We start from the raw sequence: 22555 nt of genomic DNA, 5'->3' as shown, positions 1-22555 counted from the left end.
TTTATTTAATGAATTTTTTAAATTTTTAGTACACGTTTAATTTAATTTATTATTTATATGAAAATATTAAATATTATTATTGAAGTTGAATTAATGAAAAAATAACATTGTATATTTTTATAAAATTTAGAGACTAAATTAATAATTATATTAAATAAATTAAAAATTATAATTAATATTATATATTAGGTTAAAGATCAATTACCCATTAAATAAATTAAAAATTCAGAATATTTGATCAAAACTTAATATGTTATTTGTGTAATTATCCTTATTTGAACGGATTATCACGTGAAATAGGAAGTTAGGAATCCGGAGAGTAAAAATTAAAGAAACGAAGGGGAAGGCGAGCAGAAAAGGAGCCGACGGAACGACGTCCAAAGAGGTCTTCACAAAGTTTGACTTCGTTACTGAAGTTAAAGTCCTTGGAGGTTAGCTATCCTCGCCGTTCCAGCTTCAAAGAGGTCTTCATCCCCCGCCGGTCGCCGTCGCCGGCAAAAATGTCCGGCGGTTCTCAGTTCTCTCGCATTTCCAGTCTGATCGATCTCCATCTTCGACCGTGCGCTGTGAGTCTCATCATTTCATTCACGTGACTTCCTTCTCCTTCGACGCCTCGACCCGTGTTCTCTCACCGTCGCTTGGCCTTACGATGTCGAAAATTCGATGTACGTGTGTGTGCATGGTTATCCTTTGCGCAGGTAATCGAAGTTTCTTCCGTAAGCAAAGAAGAGGAGAGGAATCTATTGATCGCTCTCTCCAAGGTGCATGTTTCGCTTTTCCTGTTCGCGTTTTGTGTTCGCATGTCTTTAGATGTTAAAGGCCTGTTCGACTTTCTCAATGTGTGTGGACATGTTGACAAGGTTAACTGAGCGCTGATTGGATTGTCGTTTTAGGTTTTGAGAGAAATTCGGCTCTGGACCGGTGAAGAAATTGATGTGTCCTCTGATGGCGTCAGTCTCTCTCTTTCTCTGCCCACTCTGTGTGTGTGGATAGTTTGGGGACTGATTGCTGTCTTTGTCACTTAACAGGACGCGGAGGCAAAATCAGTTACCCAGATTGCGGATTCAGGTGAATTTGCTCTCAACTCTGAGGAACAAATCTTTTTGGGCAAAACTGTTGGTGATTTGGTGAGTTGCTCAATGCTAATGAGCTGCAAAGTTTCCTTTGGAATGAAGCTGATGGATGTTCATTTAGTTCCGCTATTCTTGTACTCTGTTTAATCTCTACCTCTGTCATAACTCATAAGTGTGATGGAAATGACGTGATAATGGGAAAAACAGGCCTTTATTTATAGAACATATTTCTTGTGTTTTCCCCCACATTTTTATGGTTTAAATTTCAACTGTTCCTGTTGCTAGTGGACGAAGGTTTTAACAAATACTAGTCCTGGTGAGGAGCCAAATTGCAATATGTGATCAGTACACTCTAAAGCACTGCCATTGCAGGATATCTTATGGCTTATTTGCTGTTTTAGCCATTCTGCCCTCTCTTGATTTCTGTCTCTTGCTACTGATAGTCGGCAAACTTTTTTACATGTCTGCTATACTTTGTTTGACTGGTTTCCTATGTGCTCTCATTGCAGATGCGTTTTCTAATGGTTCACAGTCAACATGTTCAGCATTTGACAGGCAATGTCCTTTTGGCAATTTCCGAGCTTTTGTCTGCCTATGTAGGTTCTTGTTTGTTATCATCAAAGTTAGATCAGTTACGTGTGCCAGCTTTATTGTTCTAAGGGCTCTTAGCATTAGCTCTTCTGATCTGCAGGGAAAAGGATGGGGCTTCTTTGTGCATTTATTGTTTGTTTATGCTGAACTGTCAATAGGAAACATTCACCCGTGTTCTTCTGTTACCATAACAAGGGAACATGAAGATTTATATGGTGTTTCAGAAAGTCATGATCCTGCCATCAAATCGAAGCTGCAAAAGGCCAACTGGTCCACTGTGGCTGGAATTTTTCAGGTCTTGCGCTGCATTTGGAAATATTTGAAGCAAGATTTTAAGGATCAGTTAGTTGATTCGTACTTAAATTCTCTGAATTCCTTTATTTCACATATACCTTGGAATTTATTGGATGATGCTAATGTTGGTCCAAAGTGTGCTCACATGGGTCCCCAAATGCCGAAGTTCATATTTCTTGGATATTTTACTCAGTTACTGAGTTCAGTGATGGAGCAAGTCGATAATAAAAAGGTTCAACATGGTTCTGTTAATGGGCATCAACTTCTTTTCTCCATTACCAAACTTGTTCCCAGTTTGTTCCTATGTTGTCTTGGCAAGGAAGAAGAACATGATGATGCTCGCATCTATTTATACTTCAGACATAAGCTGTTGGTACGATCCACCTAAGTTTCCTTTACGGTTGTGTCAATTCTACTTGTTATTTGGGAACATTCTTTGTGCTCAGATATTAGTAATTGCAGATGCTGATGACTAGGCTCAGTGGCCAGGGCCTGGAGGGCTCTGTTCTCATCCTATGGTTGCAGCTTCTGCATAAATACTTTCAAGATCTTATGTCAGAACAAATAAGTATGGTTGAGCCTGTCAGAGATGACAGTTTAGAAGGCTCCCCTTTTTCAGCAAGCATGTTTGAGGAAAACATTCAAGGTACCAATCTGTACCACTTAAAGAGGCAGGCTATTTTCCTTTTCATCAGGTGTTCGTTGAGTTTGATTTTCAATGAAGAGGTGGTTGATCAGCAATGCGAATGCCTATCTACAAAACCATGTTTAAGTTCACATCCAGAATATTGCAGTCATAAGAAAGTTCTAGAAGAGCTTTATAAGTGGCTCTGTCAGAACCTTCAGCACGATACCCATCGAGGCAGTGAATTATACATTGAGGAGTGCATGCATTTTGGCTCATCCTTCATTCAGCTATATGCCCAGGAGGTTTGCATTTCTTGATTCTGACAGTCGAAAGTCCTATGAGGATTGCATTTTTTACTGTTAAAAGTTTCATGAGGGTTACTTCTCTGGAGATTTAGCAATTACACTTGTCATGCTTTGCCTGTTCCGCTTTTTCCCTTTTTGATCTGTACAGAACCGGATAATTATTGCATTAGCAAGAAATGAAGGGTTGACAAGTTGTGAGTTTGGGGAAGGGTAGGGTGTTTTCTGGCATTTCTACTCTTAAGGACCCAAGGTAGAATTCTTTTGCCTGCACCATAGAGTGGCTGTTTCTACAAGTGTCCAAATGTTAAGATTTGAGCAAGCTTACTCTTTAGAGCAAGGCTCACGTCTACTATACATGTACTATTTAGGTGACAGGAGCTTTTGGGGAAGGGTAGGGTTTTTTCTGGCAGTTCTACTCTAAGGACCAAAGGTAGAATTTTTTTGCCTGTACAATAGAGTGGCTGTTTCTGATTGTGGTCTAAATGTTAAAATATGAGCAAGCTTACTCTTTGGAGCAAGGCTCACGTCTACTACACATGTACTGGCATTTGTCAGTACAGAAGATATTGTCCTTGTCTTTGCTGATCTGATTATTTGCTCTGGAGTTTCTACAATCTTATTGTATATTGTGCTTCAAAATTTTTTTCCATCCTCTACGATTATCCTAATGCGGAGCTAATTTGGTTGTTACCAGAGTTGGCAGTTTAGATTCGCATATTTGAAGTTAGAATGTCATAATACTTACAAAAAGAGGGTGAATTCATGTGTGGGTTAATGAAGTAATTTAACCATGACAAAGCTTTATGTATTTATTTAAATTAAAGTACCATCTGTTTATTTGATTTTATGTTGCTGTTCTTTTATTTCTTTTGCTTATATTACACTCCAATTACATGGCGTTCTAATAATTTTGTATTCAGTGAGATTGGATCAAGGCTTAGTTTGTTAGCTATCAATGTTCTGTGTAAATGATTTGATGGAGTGCACTGACTTCTTTTCTCTGTTTAACATTAGGATGACCTTCTATTTAAAGTGCTCTTGGAAGTGCTTTGCATTCCGATTCCTGGATCTGAAAAGTGAGCTGAAGAATTTAAAATGCTACTTCCTTATTCTTATTAGTTAAGTGAATTATGTTATTCTTTTTATAACTTCTTGGTCTGCTTGCAGGTTTGATGAAGTAAAAGGGAGAACCCCAGACTCGCAGGAAAATATTCTTATGCACCTTTCAAATCTTTTTAATCCTTTAAACTTATTCCACTCATTCCTTGCAGAGGTATGTTTCACAGATTGTCCTTGACCAAAACCCTATTTTAGGTCTTTTTTTTTTTTGGTTTTGTTTCGTATCATTGTAAGTCCTAAGACTTTTTGGCTTTTGGATCTGCAGATAAAATATGATCATCAGGTGCTTCTTGATTACCTCATATCTAAGGACACAGGAATCAGTTGTGCAGAATATCTTCTACGGTATGCACTTTCTTGGAAATGGTTTTCAGTTTTCCAATTCTCATGTTGCTAAAATAGGAAATCCAGGTATGTTTGAACCACGGATATCCATTTTCTCCTTTAGACATGTTTGATTCTGTTCTCTTTGCATTTCTTTTTCTTTTAAGGTGCCTGCGACTGATCTCTGAATCATGGGAAGCATTCTTACAATTTTCATATGTGCGGAGTGCAAAGAAATGGTCGTCAAATAAGGAAAGAAAAATTTCCCGTCAGAAGGTAAATTTTCATCTGGAGCCATATGGCACTGGAAAATTCAGACATGGGCATAAACTCGAAGGAACCAGAGGAAAGCCATTTGACAAAGCTAAACTATGTTTGCTGTCCTTAAAATATTCAGTGGAAAGTCTCCATCAGAAAAAATTGTTTCCTTATAACCCTAAAGTTCTTCTGAGACGGTATGCTTTCTTCCTGACTATTTCGATCTTAATTATATGTGAAATTTCTTCATGTAAACATGTGTCAGTAGTGTCTGAAATTTTGCATGGAGCATGTCAAATTGTGATGGCTGACATAGATGCTAGAGACATCTGAACTGCATAGATTTCTGTGGCAGTCTAACAGAATTCCTGGAACTATGTTTTAACAAGGGATGTATGGGAAGAGTGGGTGAGGGGAAGTTGACATAAGAGATTGAAGGCATCATTTTTTTGAGAGTTACACTTTGAGGATGGCAAGAATGAGATGCATTTCCTGATACATTTGCCCACTCCAGCACTTGCAATGGAAGGGCATAATACCAATAAGACACCTTTTATGTAAGTGGCTGATAAAGGAAGATCGTAATTTTTCCTTATGTTGAGTACTGTGCTTCTGAAGATTTTTCAGGTCAGTAACATTGGGTGTTTCAATTTGTTGCAGAGGACTCACCACTTCATTATTTCCAATATACACTGAGGTAATCTAAACATTCTGCTATGTCTATTCACTCGAAGGTACGTTTGTGAGGGATGTAACACATGTGCCCTACTTAAACCCTTGAAGCTTCATCCCTAGCCCATTTATTTGTTGTCGCAGTTGGTCTAAGAAGAAGCAAATAGAAAGGAAGACGGGGTCGGCAAAAAACAAAAAAAAGATGAAAGGGGAATAACCGAGAAAGAGAGAGAGAGAGAGAGAGAGGAGTCAGGGAATTTCAGAGGTGCTGGGGCCATCTTGACGTGTCAAATTTACACCATTTTGAAGTGCTCGGTAAGAATTCAAACTTTGTCATACTTAATTGAAGAGGTGGTCGGTTAATGCTGGAATTTCTGAGTTAGTTGCGATTCTGAGTGGGTGGGTTGAATCAGGAGGTTTTTGAGCTATGAAATCATGTTGTAAAGAAACTTGAGAGTGTCGTGGATCTCTAGATTTTACAGAAGTAGATTTGCTATGAGGGTTTCATCAGAGTGCAATTTTGAAGTTTGTTACATACTTTTGGAAACAGACTTCGATGCTAGTTTTCACTCCTCTGTATCCATCTTTGAGTCGGAGGCAAGGTCTACTTTTCATCATGCCGCGTTAGCTTTCCAATATCTTCATGCCCACTTGAAACAGATGTCGTGGTATTTTGAACTAGCCATTTTTCGTCTTGACGTGCAAGCTGTCACACAGCAGCTTGCTCCGTTTTCAGCGAGTTTTGGAAGGCGTGTCATGATTGTGTTATCAAATAAGCTTAATTTAATCAAGTCTTTGTTAAGGTTGTTATCTACTTGATTTTAATATTTGTTTCTCATTTATTTGATAGGATTTTTACTTGAAGTAGCTTTAGGGATTGTCATATCTCTTTGTGATTTGGAAACTCATGTCTTAAAATAATTGGAAATAAATATGTTATAAGCTATGAAAGAGGCATCGTGGACTAATGTTTCTTAAAAAGGAAGAGTGATGTTCAACATATATTTGTTGCATAAAGTTGGATTGGACATTTACAATCCTTTTGGTGATTTGAAATGACATGAAGCATTTCTTGAAATAGTTTGTAAGAAGCAAAGCAAAAGATTCGAGAGTCTAGGCTGAAAATACATGTTCTAAAATGGTTTGAGAATATAAAATGTAATCTACTTGATTGAGTGAATAGTGAATGATCAATATTTATTATTTTGTGAACCTGATTTATGATATGGTTTATGAATTGGTTATGATTGGAGGATGAGCTGATGGTTTTACGCTTATTGGTGCTATTAACCAAGCCCATTGAGAGGTTGTGGGTATGCATACTATTCTCATGATAAATGTTTGGGCTGAGCCACCAGCTGATATAAGTAGGCTTTAAGCGATGTTATAGTTTGATATTAATCACCAGATTGATCGATGAATTGGACAATTGATATTTGCTTTGATGTTTCGGATTGAATTGATGTTTCTGATATGCATAAAGCTATGGTTAAGTGATATAACTCCTGTTTGATCTTGTAAGTATATTATTACTAGATTTGAAAAATATATTCTGGCACTATTTATAAATGTGCATTGTAGTGCCCGATCTGCTCAGAAGAGACTATTCACTAGGCGGTGGTTTGCTCATACCATTTGTCTTATTCAGGTTCTACGATTATTGATGAGTAGGACGAGAGCCGTGTCAATGGGAGACTTTTCAATTGTTGATTTTGGTACTTTTCGAGATAGTTGTACATTTGTTTGTATGATAACTCATGTCGAGTTTAGTTTGGTTAGTCACTGGAAATGTAGTTTGATATTTGAGTTTTTTTGTTTAAGTTGATAAAATGTATATATTCTTTTTTGGTAGACTTTAGGTTGCTGATCTTTTGTAATTAGCTTGTTGTATATTCATTTTGAGAACGGATTTATCGTGGTTATTTGTGAGGCTGTGTCCATCGGGTGGGCAGACGGCTATGTCATTCCTTATACCTATTGTGGAGGAGTATGATCATTTGTTGGTATAACAGTTTACGATCTTTTTCGATTTATACTATGGGACATTGCGCGGTTGTGTGGTAGTTTTTAAGGTGTTATTCTTTGTCAGATTCTGAGGTGAAGTTTCATTTTGGATCCGGTGATCATGAGTTTTGACTTAGAGATGCTTTGCTTTGTAAATTTGATAGAGGCAAATAGGTCATTACCTCTAGCACTGGAGATGTCTCAAGGTTTTAGAGTTGTGGCTTCGACAAGGAGACCAGAGGATAATCGTGATCCAATTCCTAACTCGCAGGAGGCAAGGGATGTGCCTGACCAGCCTATCACTAAGGCCGATATGCTTGGAGTTTGCAAAGTGATGAGCAAGTTGCCCGATTTAGGAAGGGGAACCTACCCACTTATGATGGGAAAGCGGGTCTCCTTATAATTGAGAATTGGATTAGATGAATAGAAAGGATCTTTAGAGCCGAACTATTGTCAATTGTGTAGTTGACTTAGCCACTCGCTACTTAAAGCGAAGGCTGAGTACTGGTAGGAGGGTACTCAACCATAGGGGTGTGTATAGTCTGGATCGGTTTGGTCTGCGGTTCCATATCTGGGACTGGACCAATAGTTCCGGTCTCCAAATTTTCGGGATCAAGGATCGGGCTAGGACTGGGCCGGATCGGGACCAACGAGCCGGTCTCGGTCTCGGCCCGGCGGGATTGCTAAAATCTAACCCTTGAAATATAATATGCTTCGATTGCATGTTAATTTATAATCTATACCTCCGGTTGAATAAAAAAAAAGGCTCGTTCAATTTGCTCACTTTCATAATGAAGGCATGTCTTCATATAATGGTACGTTTAACAATGACATTGGTCTAACCGCTGATACAATAGAGATATATAAATGACGAGAATAGAAAAAATTTAGTGGCGAAGACATACTAATAGTGATGTTCACTAAACGGATTTCACTTCCAAGCGGTGTACAGAAACAAAATACGGGATTACTTATTGAAATGAACAATCGAAACGCATGAACAGTAAGAAATTGTTACCACTATATTAAATGAATCGATTGAATCATTTCTTTTTGGAAAGAACATGTCAGCATACACTCACCATACAATGTATTGGAAAAGACCATAATAAATAGGATATACCGTATTTTTAACATTAAGGGACTGTTTGAGTTTCAAGAATGTACAACCTAACAATGGAAATGACTTAAGAAATGAACATTGAAAACAAATGAAAGATTCATTTTTTTAATTGTATATATCTATATATATAAATAATTATATATATTATAGGTGGTCCGGTCTGGGCGGTCCGAGCCGGTCCCATCCACCTGGAACCGAGGATCGGACCACCCCCCTTAAGGATCGGACCAACCTGCCCGGTGCGGTCCGAATTGCTCACCCATACTCGACCAGCCTTTGGGGGCGATACTATGACCGTCTCCTGAAAGATTTCACTGAAACTTTGTACACCCAATTTTCCAACCATTTTAAGCCAAAATGAAGGGAAACTTCGTGTATATATCTGGGGATGAATTTATAGTTGCATAGTACGCTACTCGTTTCAATTAACTCAGTCCTTCTCACCTTTTGATCCATCAATATCAAGTTAACGAAGCAAACAGGTAGTTCCTATATTACTTAGAGGAAACGCTTCTCAAAAGGTTAGTTAAGTGAGTTTCTTCATACATATTTGTGTTATGCTGTGTTTGCTTATTTCATGAGAAGAAAGTCACTGGACGAAGACATCTCGATCGATCCGAATCCATTACACCTGCATCTAATCATCAAGACTTGACTATAATCTGTGGATCTTTGAGGATAAGTTAGGAACTCATCTTGGAATCGAAGTATGTGGCACTTTGACATGAATATATGCATGGTGCACAAGATCACAACTTAAATACTAGTGCCGACTACATCGTGCTGGCCATGTTGGAATAGGTTATTACGCTTACTGGCGAAGGCAGCCTCGTGAAGGTTCCAGTTTATTTGGGGTGGGATTTGGGAACAGGTTCCACGACATCAATACAGGAAGGTCTTCTTTCAGGCGGTGCAAGAGCCTAGACGCAATTTGGTTGCACTTATTGGAGGGCTTAAAGTACATTTCTCCTTCTCTTTTGGCAGAGACTGTGGACTTCTCACGTGCTATCAGATAAACGGTGTTGAGGAGTTCTTGTGGGTTCATACTCCTGTAGCCCAAGCAGCGAGTGAAACAAGACCTGAGTTCCAAAATCGTGATCAAGGGATGACATTCTTCTCATTCTCAAAGTGGTGGAAGAAAAAAAATCATCTGAGCATCGGGTAAGCGTGGTCTGACCTCTGAACCAAAATCATAGGACATGGTGTAGTTACACTCATGCTTTCGGAAAATGTTTGTCCACGGGGTATAACTATCCATTTTTTTTTCTGGGAAAAATACTAAAATTCTAAACCTTTTGCCGTTGTGCTAATTCAATCTAAACATGTTTTTTGCCAATTGAGTCCTAAACATTTTCTTATTTTGTCAATTGAATTCATTTGATCAATTTTGGCTAGAAATTAATGACATGGACGAGTCGGCCTTCCTACGTGGCACTGTCGGCGTTGATGTGGAAATTATTATTATTCATTAATTTTTCTTATGTCTTTAAGACAACCGGCGTTTATGTCATCAATTTTCGACCAAATTGATCGGATGAACTCAATTTGCAAAACGTAAAAAGGTTTAGGACTCAATTGTCAAACAAAAAAGTTTAGAATTGAATTGGCACAATTGCAATAGATTTAGGGCTTTTTTGGTAATTTTTTTCTTTTTTTCTCTTAGGCTCCGTTTGTTTTGCGGAAATTAATGTTTGGAAAAATATTTTCATAAAAAATGATTGCTTGTAACCCTTGCAAAAATGAACCAACAAAATCTATTATCATTGTCCACAAAAATGATTAGATATATATTATTGTCGATAATAATAATATTTTTTTATTGATTAATTATTTGAAGCGATTATTATTAGGAAAATATTTTTTAAATTATTGATTTTTCTTAAAATAATCGAAGGCTTAATTTCTTTTGATTATGTGAGTTGACCGCTTACGCATTAAAAAATTGTTCTCATTGGTTGCGGTAATTAGTATCGCATTACGATCGAAAGAAATTACGCGTATATTTGGATATTTCCGTTTGACCATAAGATGGACTATGGGAATGTGTGATTTGCATCGGTAGCTGCAACGACCTAGTTTCTTTTAGTGTTAATTATGTATACATATTATAGTTGAGCAAGAAATGTTAAGCAACCATTACAAACGAACGTTTAGATTGGTAGCCCGTGAACGTTCTTGTTCTTTTTTTATTTTATCCTTCTTGTTAACATTATCAATCGTGTCCTATCATCAGTCTAGTCACCTCAACTTTGTGAAAAAAAAAAAAAAACATCAAAGAGCGAGCACCAAGGGATCAATGCAAGTGCCCTACTTTCATCAAATTTTGTAATTTGAAGGACAACCGTAAAGTCTCTCCCCGCTTTCCTCTCTCTCCTCTCGATTTCTTCATCGTCTTCTTCAACCTTTCGCCGTGAAAGAGGGTCTTAACTAGTCTCACCCTCCCTTCCCTCTCTTGTTGATTTTGTATTTGTTTTTTGTTCATTTCTCGTTTCTTCTTCTCCCTTGATCTATTTGTGGGAGCTCTCTTCTTTGGATCTAGTTCTAAATCTGAGAGTTTGAATTCTTCCGACCTAATACTAGATCGGAGGTGTCAGTACCTATTTATGAGTATTAAAAAATGGGTAGGAGGAAAATGATGAAAAAAAAAGGGGAAGAAAAGAAAGAAAAAAAGAAATATAAAAGAAAAAATAAAATAAAATAATAGATTATTAAAACATTTGGTTTTTGTTAAATATTGAGAAAATCTATTTATGATTCACTTAAAATAGTTATCTTAGCTAATCCATTTATGACCCATTAAATTTTTAAGTAACCCCATGACCCACTTTTAAAACTTAAGACAACCTATTTATGACTTGCCACCATTAAATACTAGTCAAATATGCGTTCTAAACCATTTTCAACCTCTAATTAAACGTAAATATGTCTGTATCTCTTCAATAAATAATTGATTTGCTCTAATCAAAGCATATAGAGGAAAAGCTCAATATTCAACTTTTGACTAAAAGACCACGTGGCATGTTACATGGAAGCTGAATTTGTAATGATAGAATAATTAAATATTAAATATTTTCATTTAATAATTTAAGTTTTTAGAATAGTTGATAGCATTTTCATAAAATTTCACATGGTATCAAAGCCTTCTTTCCCGAGAGAACCCTAGTGCCCCGAGTGCTTACTTGGTATCGGTGTAGGAAGTTCTGAGTTCAAATCTTACAAATGTCATTTATTTAACTCTGTCTTGCCTTATTTGTTTCTTCTTCATTTTTTGTTGCCTCTATCTCTATTCTTTGGAGCAATATTTTTCTCTTTGATTAATGGATAATGGAGTTTAGAAATTTATTATGATGAATGGGGAAGGACCTTTATAATTTATGTTTTATGTTACGTGTTTGAAGTTTTAATTTTTATAATTATGCATGGTTACGTGTTTAAACTTTTATTGTTCATAGTTATATGTGGCTACGTGTTTGGCGGATATGGATTTGTGATGATCATCTTTTACTTTGAGCCCTTTTGTTACTTATATTATTTTGCTGTAACAATGAAATAAAAAAAAGGAAAAAATAAATAAATTCTCGAGTAGACCCTAAAAGTGGACCGGAAAAGTAGGGTAGGTTCTAGAATCGGTTCCAAAAAAATAGGGTAAGTTCCCGATTTCAAAATCTAAGAACCAATTATAGCATAGTAGTTTCCGGGTTTCGGGTCTTGAACTTACCCATCCTGGAATCAATCACCCATACTTTGTATTAGAATAAAAAGTCATGAATTCAAATCTTCTAGACATCATTTGATTTATCGGTCTTTTTGGTTGATCTTAAATATTTCAAGAATGGTTGAATTAGAAAAAAACAAAGGTCGAAATAAGTGAACCGCCAGATTTAGAAGCAAAAAGTTTAAGTGAAAATTAATCTAAACAGACCCAAAATCAAATAATGCTTTCGCAATTAATTGCGAAAAGGAGATGAATTAGTACAACTCGAGTTTCCATGATAATGGAGCACATTCTGATGTCATATTTTGGCCAGTGACTTTTTGACTTAAGCATATCCAAGGTACAATAGATTTGAGTAAAGTCCTTAAATTGATTGGTTTGAATTTAAAACGTAAAATTCGGAGGTATTTTCGGGAATGAAGGGAAGAAAAATATTTTTTCTTCAATTTAGAGATGTGATGGTGGGGAAGTTAAACTTCACGTCATTTTCGGATGGCTACTATCGGGTAGGGTTGTATAGTAGCATTCCGCGTTTAGGGTGAATCATTGGAGCTTCAACTCCTGCGTCGTCGACTTGTGTTTCGTACGGTGTCTTTAAATAGACTTGTCCTGTGCGATGCCCTTTTCATGATACGACCCACAAGGATCCAAACCTTATGTTTCTTGAGGAAGTAAAGAGCTTATCTGGATCACATACGAGCTAAAACAATACAATAGCTCTCCGAATCCGACCCGACAACCGAAAAGGAAACACAAACCAAGCAGAATCCGAAAAACCCAAACCACAAACTATCGGACATAGCCGAAGCCCCCCTACGCCGTCGCAACGTTAGGCACGTGCGTACCTAGCCCCAATCTCCAGCAGACAATCGCAAAGCTCCTGCGGCGTCGAGAGCATAGGCATGTGATCCGCGCCTTCCACCTCCACGACGTGGTCGGCCCCACCAGTGGCGATCATCCATCGTTGGAACTCCAGAGGTATCCCCAGATCTTGCCCGCACGCGACGTAGACCCGCACGGTCGACCCGTACCCTTCGCGGGTGAAGTTGCTCGACGTTCTCAGGTCTTCCAGGAACAACGACCCTGGCCTCGTCAAGATCTTACAGAGTTCCAGATCCTTCAAAAAATATTAATATTCCCTATTTGTAGATTGCTTTTGTAAGGCACCGGCAATCCGCCACATCATTTGGTTTTATGTAATTGTCTTATGTTAAATGTATGATAAACAATTTATAATTTGCAAGTGCAATTTTATATTCGATACTTCTACATCGTAAATCTCCAATTAGAATTCTACTCTTAGCATTCACAAATTCTTATAATTAAGTACCATCGAGAGTTTTAACAGAGTAAGGGCAATTTGAAAATCCAAGAAAACGGTTGCATTTTCAATAGGGTAAAGTAATTATGTACGTTTTACTTAATCGCCTTAGAAAAATAAACAACAAATGGCATTTTCAGAGTTTTTTGGGGGAGGGGGGCGAGTACCCTATGTAGACATCCAGCTTTTATCCCTAGTTTGCAATCTCACAAAATAACGAGATCAAAACCAAAATAATTCTAAACTGCAATAACGTATTGATATTCTGGCTAATGTATTATTGCAAGGTCATCGACCGATTCAAGCAGACTTTACAATAGAATCCTATGCCTTGCAAGGTAATGTTGCAACGTGCTTTCGGTGTAGATGTTTTTTTTTTTTTCCTTTTTTCTCCGACAAATAGTCAGAACTTCACATGGGTTCGTTATCTTATCTTAACGGGGATAAAAGTCGGAATACGTGCCTCGTTTTTTCTCTTTTTGGTCAAAAGAATACGTACCTCGAGAGGAGACATTTGATAGAGCTTGGATGACAAGAAGGCGGGGCCGAAGAACATGGATGTCAAGGGATTGTCGGGCTCTCCCATGGGCGCGAATTGGGTGTCCAGCCATGCTCCCTCCGGAGCCCTTGCACAATACTTATGCATTCCAAGGACAAAGGCAAGAAGAGAAGATATAATACTCATAATACAATTTGTCACGAAGACAAACCCTACATCTAGTCATCCAGATTATGCAAATATTTGTTTGACTTTACGAGGGAGATGTACAACGTTTTATTGTAAGGTCAAAATGGCAAATTATTGCAATACCGATAACACAATTTGTCGCCACCCAAGTTTAAAAGCGTTGTGCGATAACTATTAATTTTATGTGAGCTCTCATAAAGGCGTGTGGAATTTTTGTGGTACTTTGGCGAAGTGCAATTTTTTTCGTTCGCAATCGGTGGACGATATGTCATAGTAGAGGAAAAAATCCACCGTACATCAACTTTGATACTATATTAAGGTATGACGCTTAGTCATCCATTAGGCCAAATATGTCGCACAAACTACTTTAGTTGTTTAAATTAAGAATGCAGAGCAACCGGCTATTACCCCGATAGCACTTTCGGGCATGGTATAATAATGTGCAAATAGACACTATACATGCAAATATCCAAATCTAGGAAAGAAACAAGGTTGAAGTCCTAAACTTTTTATCAAATTTAAATGGAGTCCTAAACTTTCTATATGTCCCTGATAGGGTTCCTCGACCGGCCCTCACATTTTCCTCTTCCTTTGTCTCCCAACAACGTACAGAAGGCAAATAGTGCAAGTATGGCCCAGTCAAACAAATTGACAGATTTAATGACATATATGTGTAGATTGCTTATTGGTTCCCAAATTTTTAACAATATGAAATCTCCAAAATGCAAAAAGAAAGGCCCACTTCAACCACAAGCCTGTAATACGAATTTCTTTTTAGAATCTAGCACGTTCTCAAAGGAGATTACCTCTTCCAACACATACGACGGCCGATGGGCGGTGTCTGGCATGAAAGCCGTCAAGAAGACAGCTGCCGATATCTTCTCCGGGAACCTGTCGGCAGCGAGAGCCAAGCTCAAGCCGCCCAAGCTGTGGCCGACGAGGATCACCCTCTCGTGCGCCCCGAGCGAAGCCATGAGCTCCAGCAGCGGCTCGGTGTACTCGCGGAACGTGCGGATGTCGTGCATGGACTTCGTGTGGGTGCCGGAGGCGGCGAGGTCGAGAGCCGTGACGCGGTGGCCGGCCGACTCGAGCCGGTGCTTGAGCTTGTACCAGCTCCACGCGCCGTGGCAGGCGCCGTGCACAAGTAAGAAATGGTGGTGTTCCATGCTTTCGGCTCCCCGCAGCAGGATTATTGGTTTGGCTTTGTTGGTGATGCAAGTATCTTTTAGGAGATTGTACTCGAGTCATAATTGGTTTGGTTTGGTTTCCCGATCGTGCCAAGGAGGAGGAGGAGGACGAGGGGGAATTGACATTGATGCCCCCATAATGATTTTGACAAAATATTAAATAAATATTCTGGATGAATCATATCTTGGAAGATTTTTCTACCTGCTCTTTTTAGTCGCTCTTGTAAAAATCCTACCAGGCCAACCCATTTGGACGAAGAGATTCGAACTTCTCCACGGAGATTAATTAGTTAGATCGAATAATTTGGATGTTTCGTCACCGTTATACATACAAAATAGAAGTAAGTATACTAAAAAGTAATCTTGAAAAACAAATGTAAACGATCGGTTCAGACAAGTACTCTTTCGGCAAACTGATAAGATGTCGTCATCAGAACATTGGAAAACGTGGTTTCATGTCAAATGCCAGTGCACTGCTGGTTTTTTTTGTCTTTTCATTTTTTGGGTCAAAAGTTGACTGACAATTGGATGATGGGGAAAAAAATCCAAAAAATTCTAAATCTATTATATTAATATCAATTTAGTTCTAAATCTTTTAATTAAATCAATTTAATCTTAAGTTTTTTTGCATTGATACCAACTCAGTCTATCCAATCAATTTAGGTCGAAAACTGTTGATATGTATGCTAGCCTTCTACGTGACACTTTTTGTGTTGACACGAAATTATTTTTATAATTTTCGAATAATTTTTTGCATTTTTTATTGTTACTTTTTTCCCCTTACGTGTTTTTCTTTCCACCTTTTTTGTTCCCCTATTCTTATTGCCAATGACCACCACAACCCCTAGTTAGCGAGGGCTAGTCTCGACGAGTCTAGGTGGAGCATCGGCGAGGCCCCCCTCATTAGATCCGGCAAGACCGGCACTCACCTAGACAAGGGTAGCCTTGTCGGACCTCGCTTGGGCGAGGGTGAGGGCGAGGCCCGCAAGTCTCTCCCCGGCCTAGGGGAGGGTCAACCTCGCATCCGAGGAGAAGGCCAACCCTTGCTCAGGCCAAGTCGGCCTCGCCAAATCTAGTGAGGGGACCCTTGCTGATGCTCCCCCTGGGCTAGGCGAGGTCATCCCTTGCTTATGGCTGGCGAGGGTGACGGGGTTCGACCTCACCCGGGCAAAGCCAACCCTCACGGGTCATGGCCAATGCTTAGTGGGCCATAAACGGGGGAAGAAAACAAAGAAAAGAAATAATTTGATTTTTTTTTTAAAATATTTTTTCACATTAGCGTTAGTGTTGTCATGTGACTGGTGTCTACATCAGCGATTGTCGGCTTAAATTTATCGGATAGATTGAATTGGTATTAGTGTAAAAATGTTTGAGACTAAATTAATCCAATTAAAAGGTTTAGAATTAAATTAATACCAATACAGTAAATTTAGAATTTTTTAGTACTTTCCTTGGATGTTGCCATTGTGCATCAACTAGTAATGGCGTCGTTCTGTGAGTTCAACTGTGGATAAGGCACGCGCTGAAAGTGGGTTGGTGTTTATCGCTCTACGAGTTGACTAATGAATATTCTATTGAGTCCAGCTAGCCCTATCGCATCGTAATGCTGAGCTGGTTTTGAGACCACAAATCTTATGTTAAGCAAAGCCCAGCTCATTTCGAGAATCGGAATATGAAACTTCAAAAGATTAATTGGCAAAAATGGCCATAACCACAAAAGCTAAACCTAGCTAAAAGGATAGGGAAAACAGCCATAGAAAAATCTCAAACAGCACCCATTATCATTTGATGCAGCATGTATTCAAGATGAGTGAGAATTAGCCCGTATTCAAGATCGACGAGACTCTCATCGGGAATCTCCTTATTAAAGTTCAACATCAATAAGTGCAAGAGTCTCTTCGAAAAATTTCGTTATTAAGACTTTGTCATTTCCCATGCATTGGAAGCCTACGAGACACTTTGGAACCCCCACAATTATTGATATACTTTTAATAGCTCCTAGTTTCTAAGCGCTTAGTTTCTATGTGCTTTAATGATTTATAGTTTCTATATTAGACTTTAGTCTTTTGCTCTTTTTTTTTTTACTTTAAAAGACCATCAAGTTTCTGTAGAAACCAGACGAATTTGGTTAATGAAACTTACCTAATGTAATTCGTTCGAACTTGAAGAGTTCATACACCTTGAAAACTTAGAAGAGTTTTTATTTTGTCTTTGAAGAGTCAGAGCTTTTCAATGTTTGTATCCTTAAAGAGCTGCAGCCATCAATCTAGAAGAATTGATGCCATGTCAACTTTCTTGGAGGCCTCGTAGAGCAATAATTGAAGTTCCTATCGATTTCATCATTTTGTATATTCATGAATCGTTCACTTCCTCCCACCATCGACAATGCTACAGTAATTATCTTTAAAAACTCATAACAAGAAAGTTGTAGATCTAAGAGCCCTCGAACTTTTGACATTGGAATTAGGTTATTACGACTCGTATCGACAAAGTTATGATCATTTTCTTGAACTCGCGCAGAACTGAAATTTCTACTCATTTCATAGAGGGATTTCCGTGCATATAAGTCACTCACCCAATCCTATTGTGTCAGTAGTCATACCTAGGACTGCATCATTTGGTATTAGAGCTTAAAAAAGGACAATGCCTCCAAGACAAGCAAGACGCCAAGGTGGCATAATCATTCCATTGAACGAAGTACACACACTTGCTGAGAATTTGTCACGTCCAGATCTCATGGCATGCAACAACCCCAACAAAACGCCTAAGGCCTTCAAGGATGACGTCTTGGATATATCATCGACCAATTCATTTTATCTTTGATTAAACCTATGCGAAATGTGCTACTTCCTCATACAATATATAAACGATAATAGGGATAGATCGGCATGTAGTCAAATCAATCAACATTAGCAAAATATCATGTTTATTTATTTATCTCGTTAATCCCGAGAGGTTGACATCTATAAGCCCCGCCTTAGGGTTGCCTCCTATGACTACCAAAAGATTCTAGGTCGGGGTTGAGAGTTAAAGCTATTCCCCGAACCTACACCGGAAGGATCCACAATTATAGCCTTGCTCTTTATAACTAAGGTCCCGAAAACCATTAACAACAACGGGTGAGATATAAAATCTCCGTGAATCAACACCTAAGTCCGAGTAGGGCATTGATTCACTCGGGACGGCCTAAACATACGGAACAAGTCGATAACGGATCAATAACGTGCGACTCACGCAACGCTCTAACTATTACGAGAGGCAGCACAACCCAACGGTTTATCATCAATCACATGCAAGCTTACCCCATCTTAGTTCACACATAATGCAGTATCCGTCACAAATTAACAGTTATACATACCAATGCACACAATCAGAACACTCATAACTGTTTGCATGCACAATACATCACACCTATTCCGGTTATTAATGATCAATCCTAATCACAGCAAAATCATGCTCTTCCGACGGGACCGGGCATCGTTCCACTCCTTCGGCAACGGCGACCGATAAGCCATATGGTTCCAAGTATCCTCGGCATGGACTAACAATTAGGCATTCCTATACGGAGTATTGGTTCGCACCATGATAAACCATGTGGTTCCAAGTACTCTCGGCACAAACATACCATGCTCGACTCCAAGGGTGTCAACTTCGTCCTCAAGTACCCTCGGGATGACGGTAACCATTATACGATCACACAAGCACGTCGGGCAATCAACCGGTTCTTATCTTTGCATTTAGTTAAATGCTCACATGGTCGTGCTCAAAACTTAACTCATGGCCATTTTTCATGCTCAAATATGTAATCCGACTCCACACGTGATCACTTGAACATGCTTTATCCACCGGACTTTGCATCCATATAAGGGGGCAAAAGTACAGTAGGAGTGTCAATATTTGTGTACGGCTCTCACTTTATTGTCAATATTTTTATTGGGTCACTTAAGTGCCAAATCAAAAAAAGAAAAAGAAAAAAGAATCACTTAAATGTCAATTCTGGCAAAAAAATGATTACTTAAGTGCTAATTCCGGCCAAACAATACACATCATTTTTATTAATTTTTTACTATTATGTGGAATTTTTTTTTAAAAAAATTTTGTCCACATGGCAATTTTTCTTTCGAAATTCAGTTAGTGTAGATTCCATGTGGACCTAAAAATTAAGTTAATTTTTTTTTAAAATTAAAAGTAAACAGAAAAATAACTTTAAAATAAAAAATAAAAAAAGCTTGCATTTGCTGTGGCAAGGGTAATGAGCCCTTATTGTTGCTGCCAACCATTGCTGGCCGGGCGAGGTTGGCCTTGCCGTGAGTTTTGCGAGACCTCGGCTACCACAACTGGACCTCACCGACCCTCGGTGAGGCCTCGGCGTGGGTCGCCGGGGATAGGCGACCCCCGTCGAGCACTCCTCCACCCATCGTTGGCCACTGCTAGCGATGGTGGGCGACGGCGACGAGGGCTGTGAGCCCTTGCCACTGCAATGTTAGATTTTTTTTTTTTAGCTTATTTTCAGCTTTTTAGTATATTTTTACTTTTTTTTAATATTACGTGGTTTTTTTTATTGATTTTTATTTTGTTTGCTGACTAGGATGCTTCGGTGAGCAATGTAGATGCCACGTGTGCTTTCCGGCGATGCTCACAGGAGTTGGCATTGAAATAATCGTTTTTCAAAAAAATTAACACTTAAGCGATAAAAAAAAAATATTGGCACTAAAGTGAGTGCCGTACACAAATATTGACACTCCCGATATCCTTTACCCATATAAAGGTGATTAATCTTCTTACCGGTACATATATACATATTCACCCAATAATAATTAATTATCCGATCAAGGTTAATTAGCGAAACCGTAGTTGATTAAATGAATTATAATTAATTAAGTCCATTTTAATTTATTAACCGACTTGAGTTAATTAATCTACCTCAATCAATTATCCCGGCTATAATTAACTAGGTTCACATAAGTTAATTAGCATAATTGTAATTAATTAACCCAATTATAATTAATTAAGTCTATCTTAATTAATTAACCTGGCTGCAATTAATTAGGTCCGCATCGGTTTATTAGTCCCACAATAATTATATAACTCGACCTTAGTTAATTAACCCGACTCCGGTTAATTAGCACATCAACATTCAGTCAACTCGATTCTAGGTAAATAAACCGACCATGATTAATTAAAGTAACTAGAGTTAAATAAACTAACCATGGTTGGTCATAAAGTAACTTTAATTAACGAAAAGTAACTACGGTTAATTAAAAGTAACTACGGTTACTTTAACTAATCGGGGTTGACTTAAACTAATTGTGGTCACCTAACTTAATCATAGTAACTAATCCAACTCGACCACGATTAACTAAACTAATCCACAATTAAACTAATCTAATCCACGATTAACACTAATTAAACTAACCATAAGTGTAATTAATGACCTAATTAGAGATTAGAGGTTAACTCACAAACTAAATGACAGTCGGCGACGACTCGAGAGCGGCGGCGACGATGACAACAACGGCAAGGCTTGCGGGTACTGCGGTAGCTCGGTAGACTCTTGGGCTCGCAGGCTTATAGGTCTCCTAGTCATGGGGCAATTGGCCAGCGGTAGGTCACGGCATGACGGGTCGGCTCAAGCGAACAACAACACAACGATTTTTGCTCTGAATGGATGACGATGGGACCGCGGAAGTGGGTACGGCTGCTCATGACGAGGGACGGCGACAATGGCAAGGGGTGGTTTAGGTGGGGGGTTGCGGCTCGCGGGTTGGCGAAGCTCGGATAGATCGGTGTCGCGACCCTTCCACCGTCGAGATGCGAGCGAAGTTTGAGCGAAGGTTAACGAGCCGATCCTCTAGACTCCGTTGACAGCGGGATCTTTGGGATCGCGGGTCCCTCCCAAGACCCATTACTCGAATCGCGATGTCGAGAAAATTTTATCGGGGTCAACCTTAGTGTGGTCGAGTGACATGTGTGTAGTGTACATGCATTTGGAGTCGCCATCGATCACTTATTGGAGGGTATGATCGGAAACCTTATCGAGTGGTCGGGAGAAACCGTTTGATTCTACGAGAACCCGAGATTTGGGTCTAGGGACTTGGTTACGCCAAGATTTACATTGACGCCCTTTCGGTTACCGAGGTTGAGTGATTTTCTAACCTAACAATTCATGCAGACGAAATTTTGGGGTGAGGTAGGCTCTGACAATCTTAGGGTATCATGCGGATGGGGATTTCTACCCTAACAGTCAGAATCAGAAATCCAATGCACAATCAAAATAATCTCGATCGGATCAATCAATCACTCAATTAGACGTGTCTAATATGACCCTATCAGACCACGGAATGAACTCAATTAAGTGTCGGGATGATTCGGGAAAATTAGGGGTGGAGGCCCAAAAAGGTGGGATAGTCATTTTTGGGCATTCGGGACCAGAAAATCACAAAATTAAAATCAGGCCAGTTGAATGTGTCCATTTTCCATTTTTTTTATTTTCTAGAATTTTTATTTTTCTAAATTTTTTTGGATTTTTTTATTTATTTTTCTAAAAAATTGGGAATTTTCCGGATCGATGTGAATCGACCCTCGAAGTCTCAAAAACTCTCGATCCGGACTATAAGAGTCCCGAATCGATCTAACATTTTTTAGAAACTTTTTAGGAAAATCCGGGAATTTTTATGAATTTTCCAAGCATTTTTGCAATTTTTGAGTTTTTTGGAATTTTTTATTAATTTTTTTTATTAATATTGGACCGGGTCAAACCGGTCAAAGACCGGTCAACCTGGTCCAGACCCAACTCGGACTCGCTTTCCCCCAAAACGGTGCAAGTATCCTATTTATCTAATTTTCTTTTTGATTTTCTAAACTAATCTCCTATTATTCAGTTATATAGAAAATAAACGGACGGTCGAGATCAATCATGGAATCCATCTCAACCGTCGATTCGATTTAACTAAAACGACGCCGTGTTTTAACATTGAATGGACGGCCAAGATTTGATCTAAGGCTCGATTTGAGCCGTTCGCTCCTCCCGCACATAAAACGACAACGCTTTGACATTCCCCTTTAGACGACGCCGCATCGTCCTAGGGCGTGGATGGTCGGGATTAGACCTAAGATCTAATCTGGACTGTCGATCCATTCTCCTTCAAAACGACAACGTATCGATTAATACCATGAACGGTTACGATCAACCCTAAACTTAATCCGGACCGTTCATTCGCTTAACCTACTAAACGGCGTCGTGCTCTTCTAAA

The 22555-nt window shown here is 38.8% G+C and overlaps 2 protein-coding genes across 10 annotated transcripts; one reads left to right on the top strand and one right to left on the bottom strand.

Annotated features, from left to right (window-relative positions):
- Positions 1 to 313: 313 nt before the first annotated feature.
- LOC115752392 lies at positions 314 to 7164 on the top strand. 9 transcript variants are annotated; one of them, XR_004016736.2, is made up of 14 exons: positions 314 to 566; positions 699 to 761; positions 894 to 950; positions 1029 to 1127; positions 1583 to 1669; positions 1765 to 2331; positions 2421 to 2888; positions 3906 to 3967; positions 4059 to 4164; positions 4276 to 4355; positions 4502 to 4789; positions 4948 to 5149; positions 5253 to 5289; positions 6913 to 7164. XR_004016736.2 is itself a non-coding variant. In XM_030690544.1 (12 exons), the coding sequence occupies exons 1-12, from the start codon at positions 501 to 503 to the stop codon at positions 5018 to 5020; spliced, it is 2016 nt and encodes a 671-aa protein (XP_030546404.1). In that variant the 5' UTR covers positions 314 to 500; the 3' UTR covers positions 5021 to 5366. The 9 variants fall into 9 exon arrangements, 1 of the variants encoding a protein (XP_030546404.1); XR_007196918.1 differs by lacking the exon at positions 6913 to 7164 and adding an exon at positions 5409 to 5648; XR_007196920.1 differs by lacking the exon at positions 6913 to 7164 and having other exon boundaries at positions 4502 to 4610; positions 4732 to 4789; positions 4982 to 5149; positions 5253 to 5366.
- A 5622-nt stretch (positions 7165 to 12786) lies between these two features.
- Positions 12787 to 15359, bottom strand: LOC115752397 (salicylic acid-binding protein 2-like). Its single transcript, XM_030690552.2, has 3 exons — positions 14922 to 15359; positions 13927 to 14064; positions 12787 to 13223 (listed from the first exon to the last, which is right to left on the bottom strand). Exons 1-3 carry the CDS (start codon positions 15279 to 15281, stop codon positions 12936 to 12938), a joined length of 786 nt encoding a protein of 261 aa, XP_030546412.1. The 5' UTR covers positions 15282 to 15359; the 3' UTR covers positions 12787 to 12935.
- Positions 15360 to 22555: the final 7196 nt, after the last annotated feature.

This window comes from Rhodamnia argentea, chromosome 11 (genome assembly GCF_020921035.1).
Source record: "Rhodamnia argentea isolate NSW1041297 chromosome 11, ASM2092103v1, whole genome shotgun sequence".
NCBI classification, from domain to species: domain Eukaryota; kingdom Viridiplantae; phylum Streptophyta; class Magnoliopsida; order Myrtales; family Myrtaceae; genus Rhodamnia; species Rhodamnia argentea.
The sequence above is the reverse complement of the archived record's forward strand: the minus strand, read 5'-3'. Positions and strand labels throughout refer to the sequence as shown.

Coding starts and splice junctions, on each gene's coding strand:
- LOC115752392 (XM_030690544.1), top strand. CDS start 501: ATGTCCGGCGGTTCTCAGTTCTCTCGCATTTCCAGTCTGATCGATCTC. Junction 567..698: donor TCCATCTTCGACCGTGCGCT/GTGAGTCTCATC, acceptor TCCTTTGCGCAG/GTAATCGAAGTTTCTTCCGT. Junction 762..893: donor TATTGATCGCTCTCTCCAAG/GTGCATGTTTCG, acceptor TTGTCGTTTTAG/GTTTTGAGAGAAATTCGGCT.
- LOC115752397 (XM_030690552.2), bottom strand. CDS start 15,281: ATGGAACACCACCATTTCTTACTTGTGCACGGCGCCTGCCACGGCGCG. Junction 14,065..14,921: donor CGTCGTATGTGTTGGAAGAG/GTAATCTCCTTT, acceptor GGAATGCATAAG/TATTGTGCAAGGGCTCCGGA. Junction 13,224..13,926: donor ATCAAATGTCTCCTCTCGAG/GTACGTATTCTT, acceptor TATTTTTTGAAG/GATCTGGAACTCTGTAAGAT.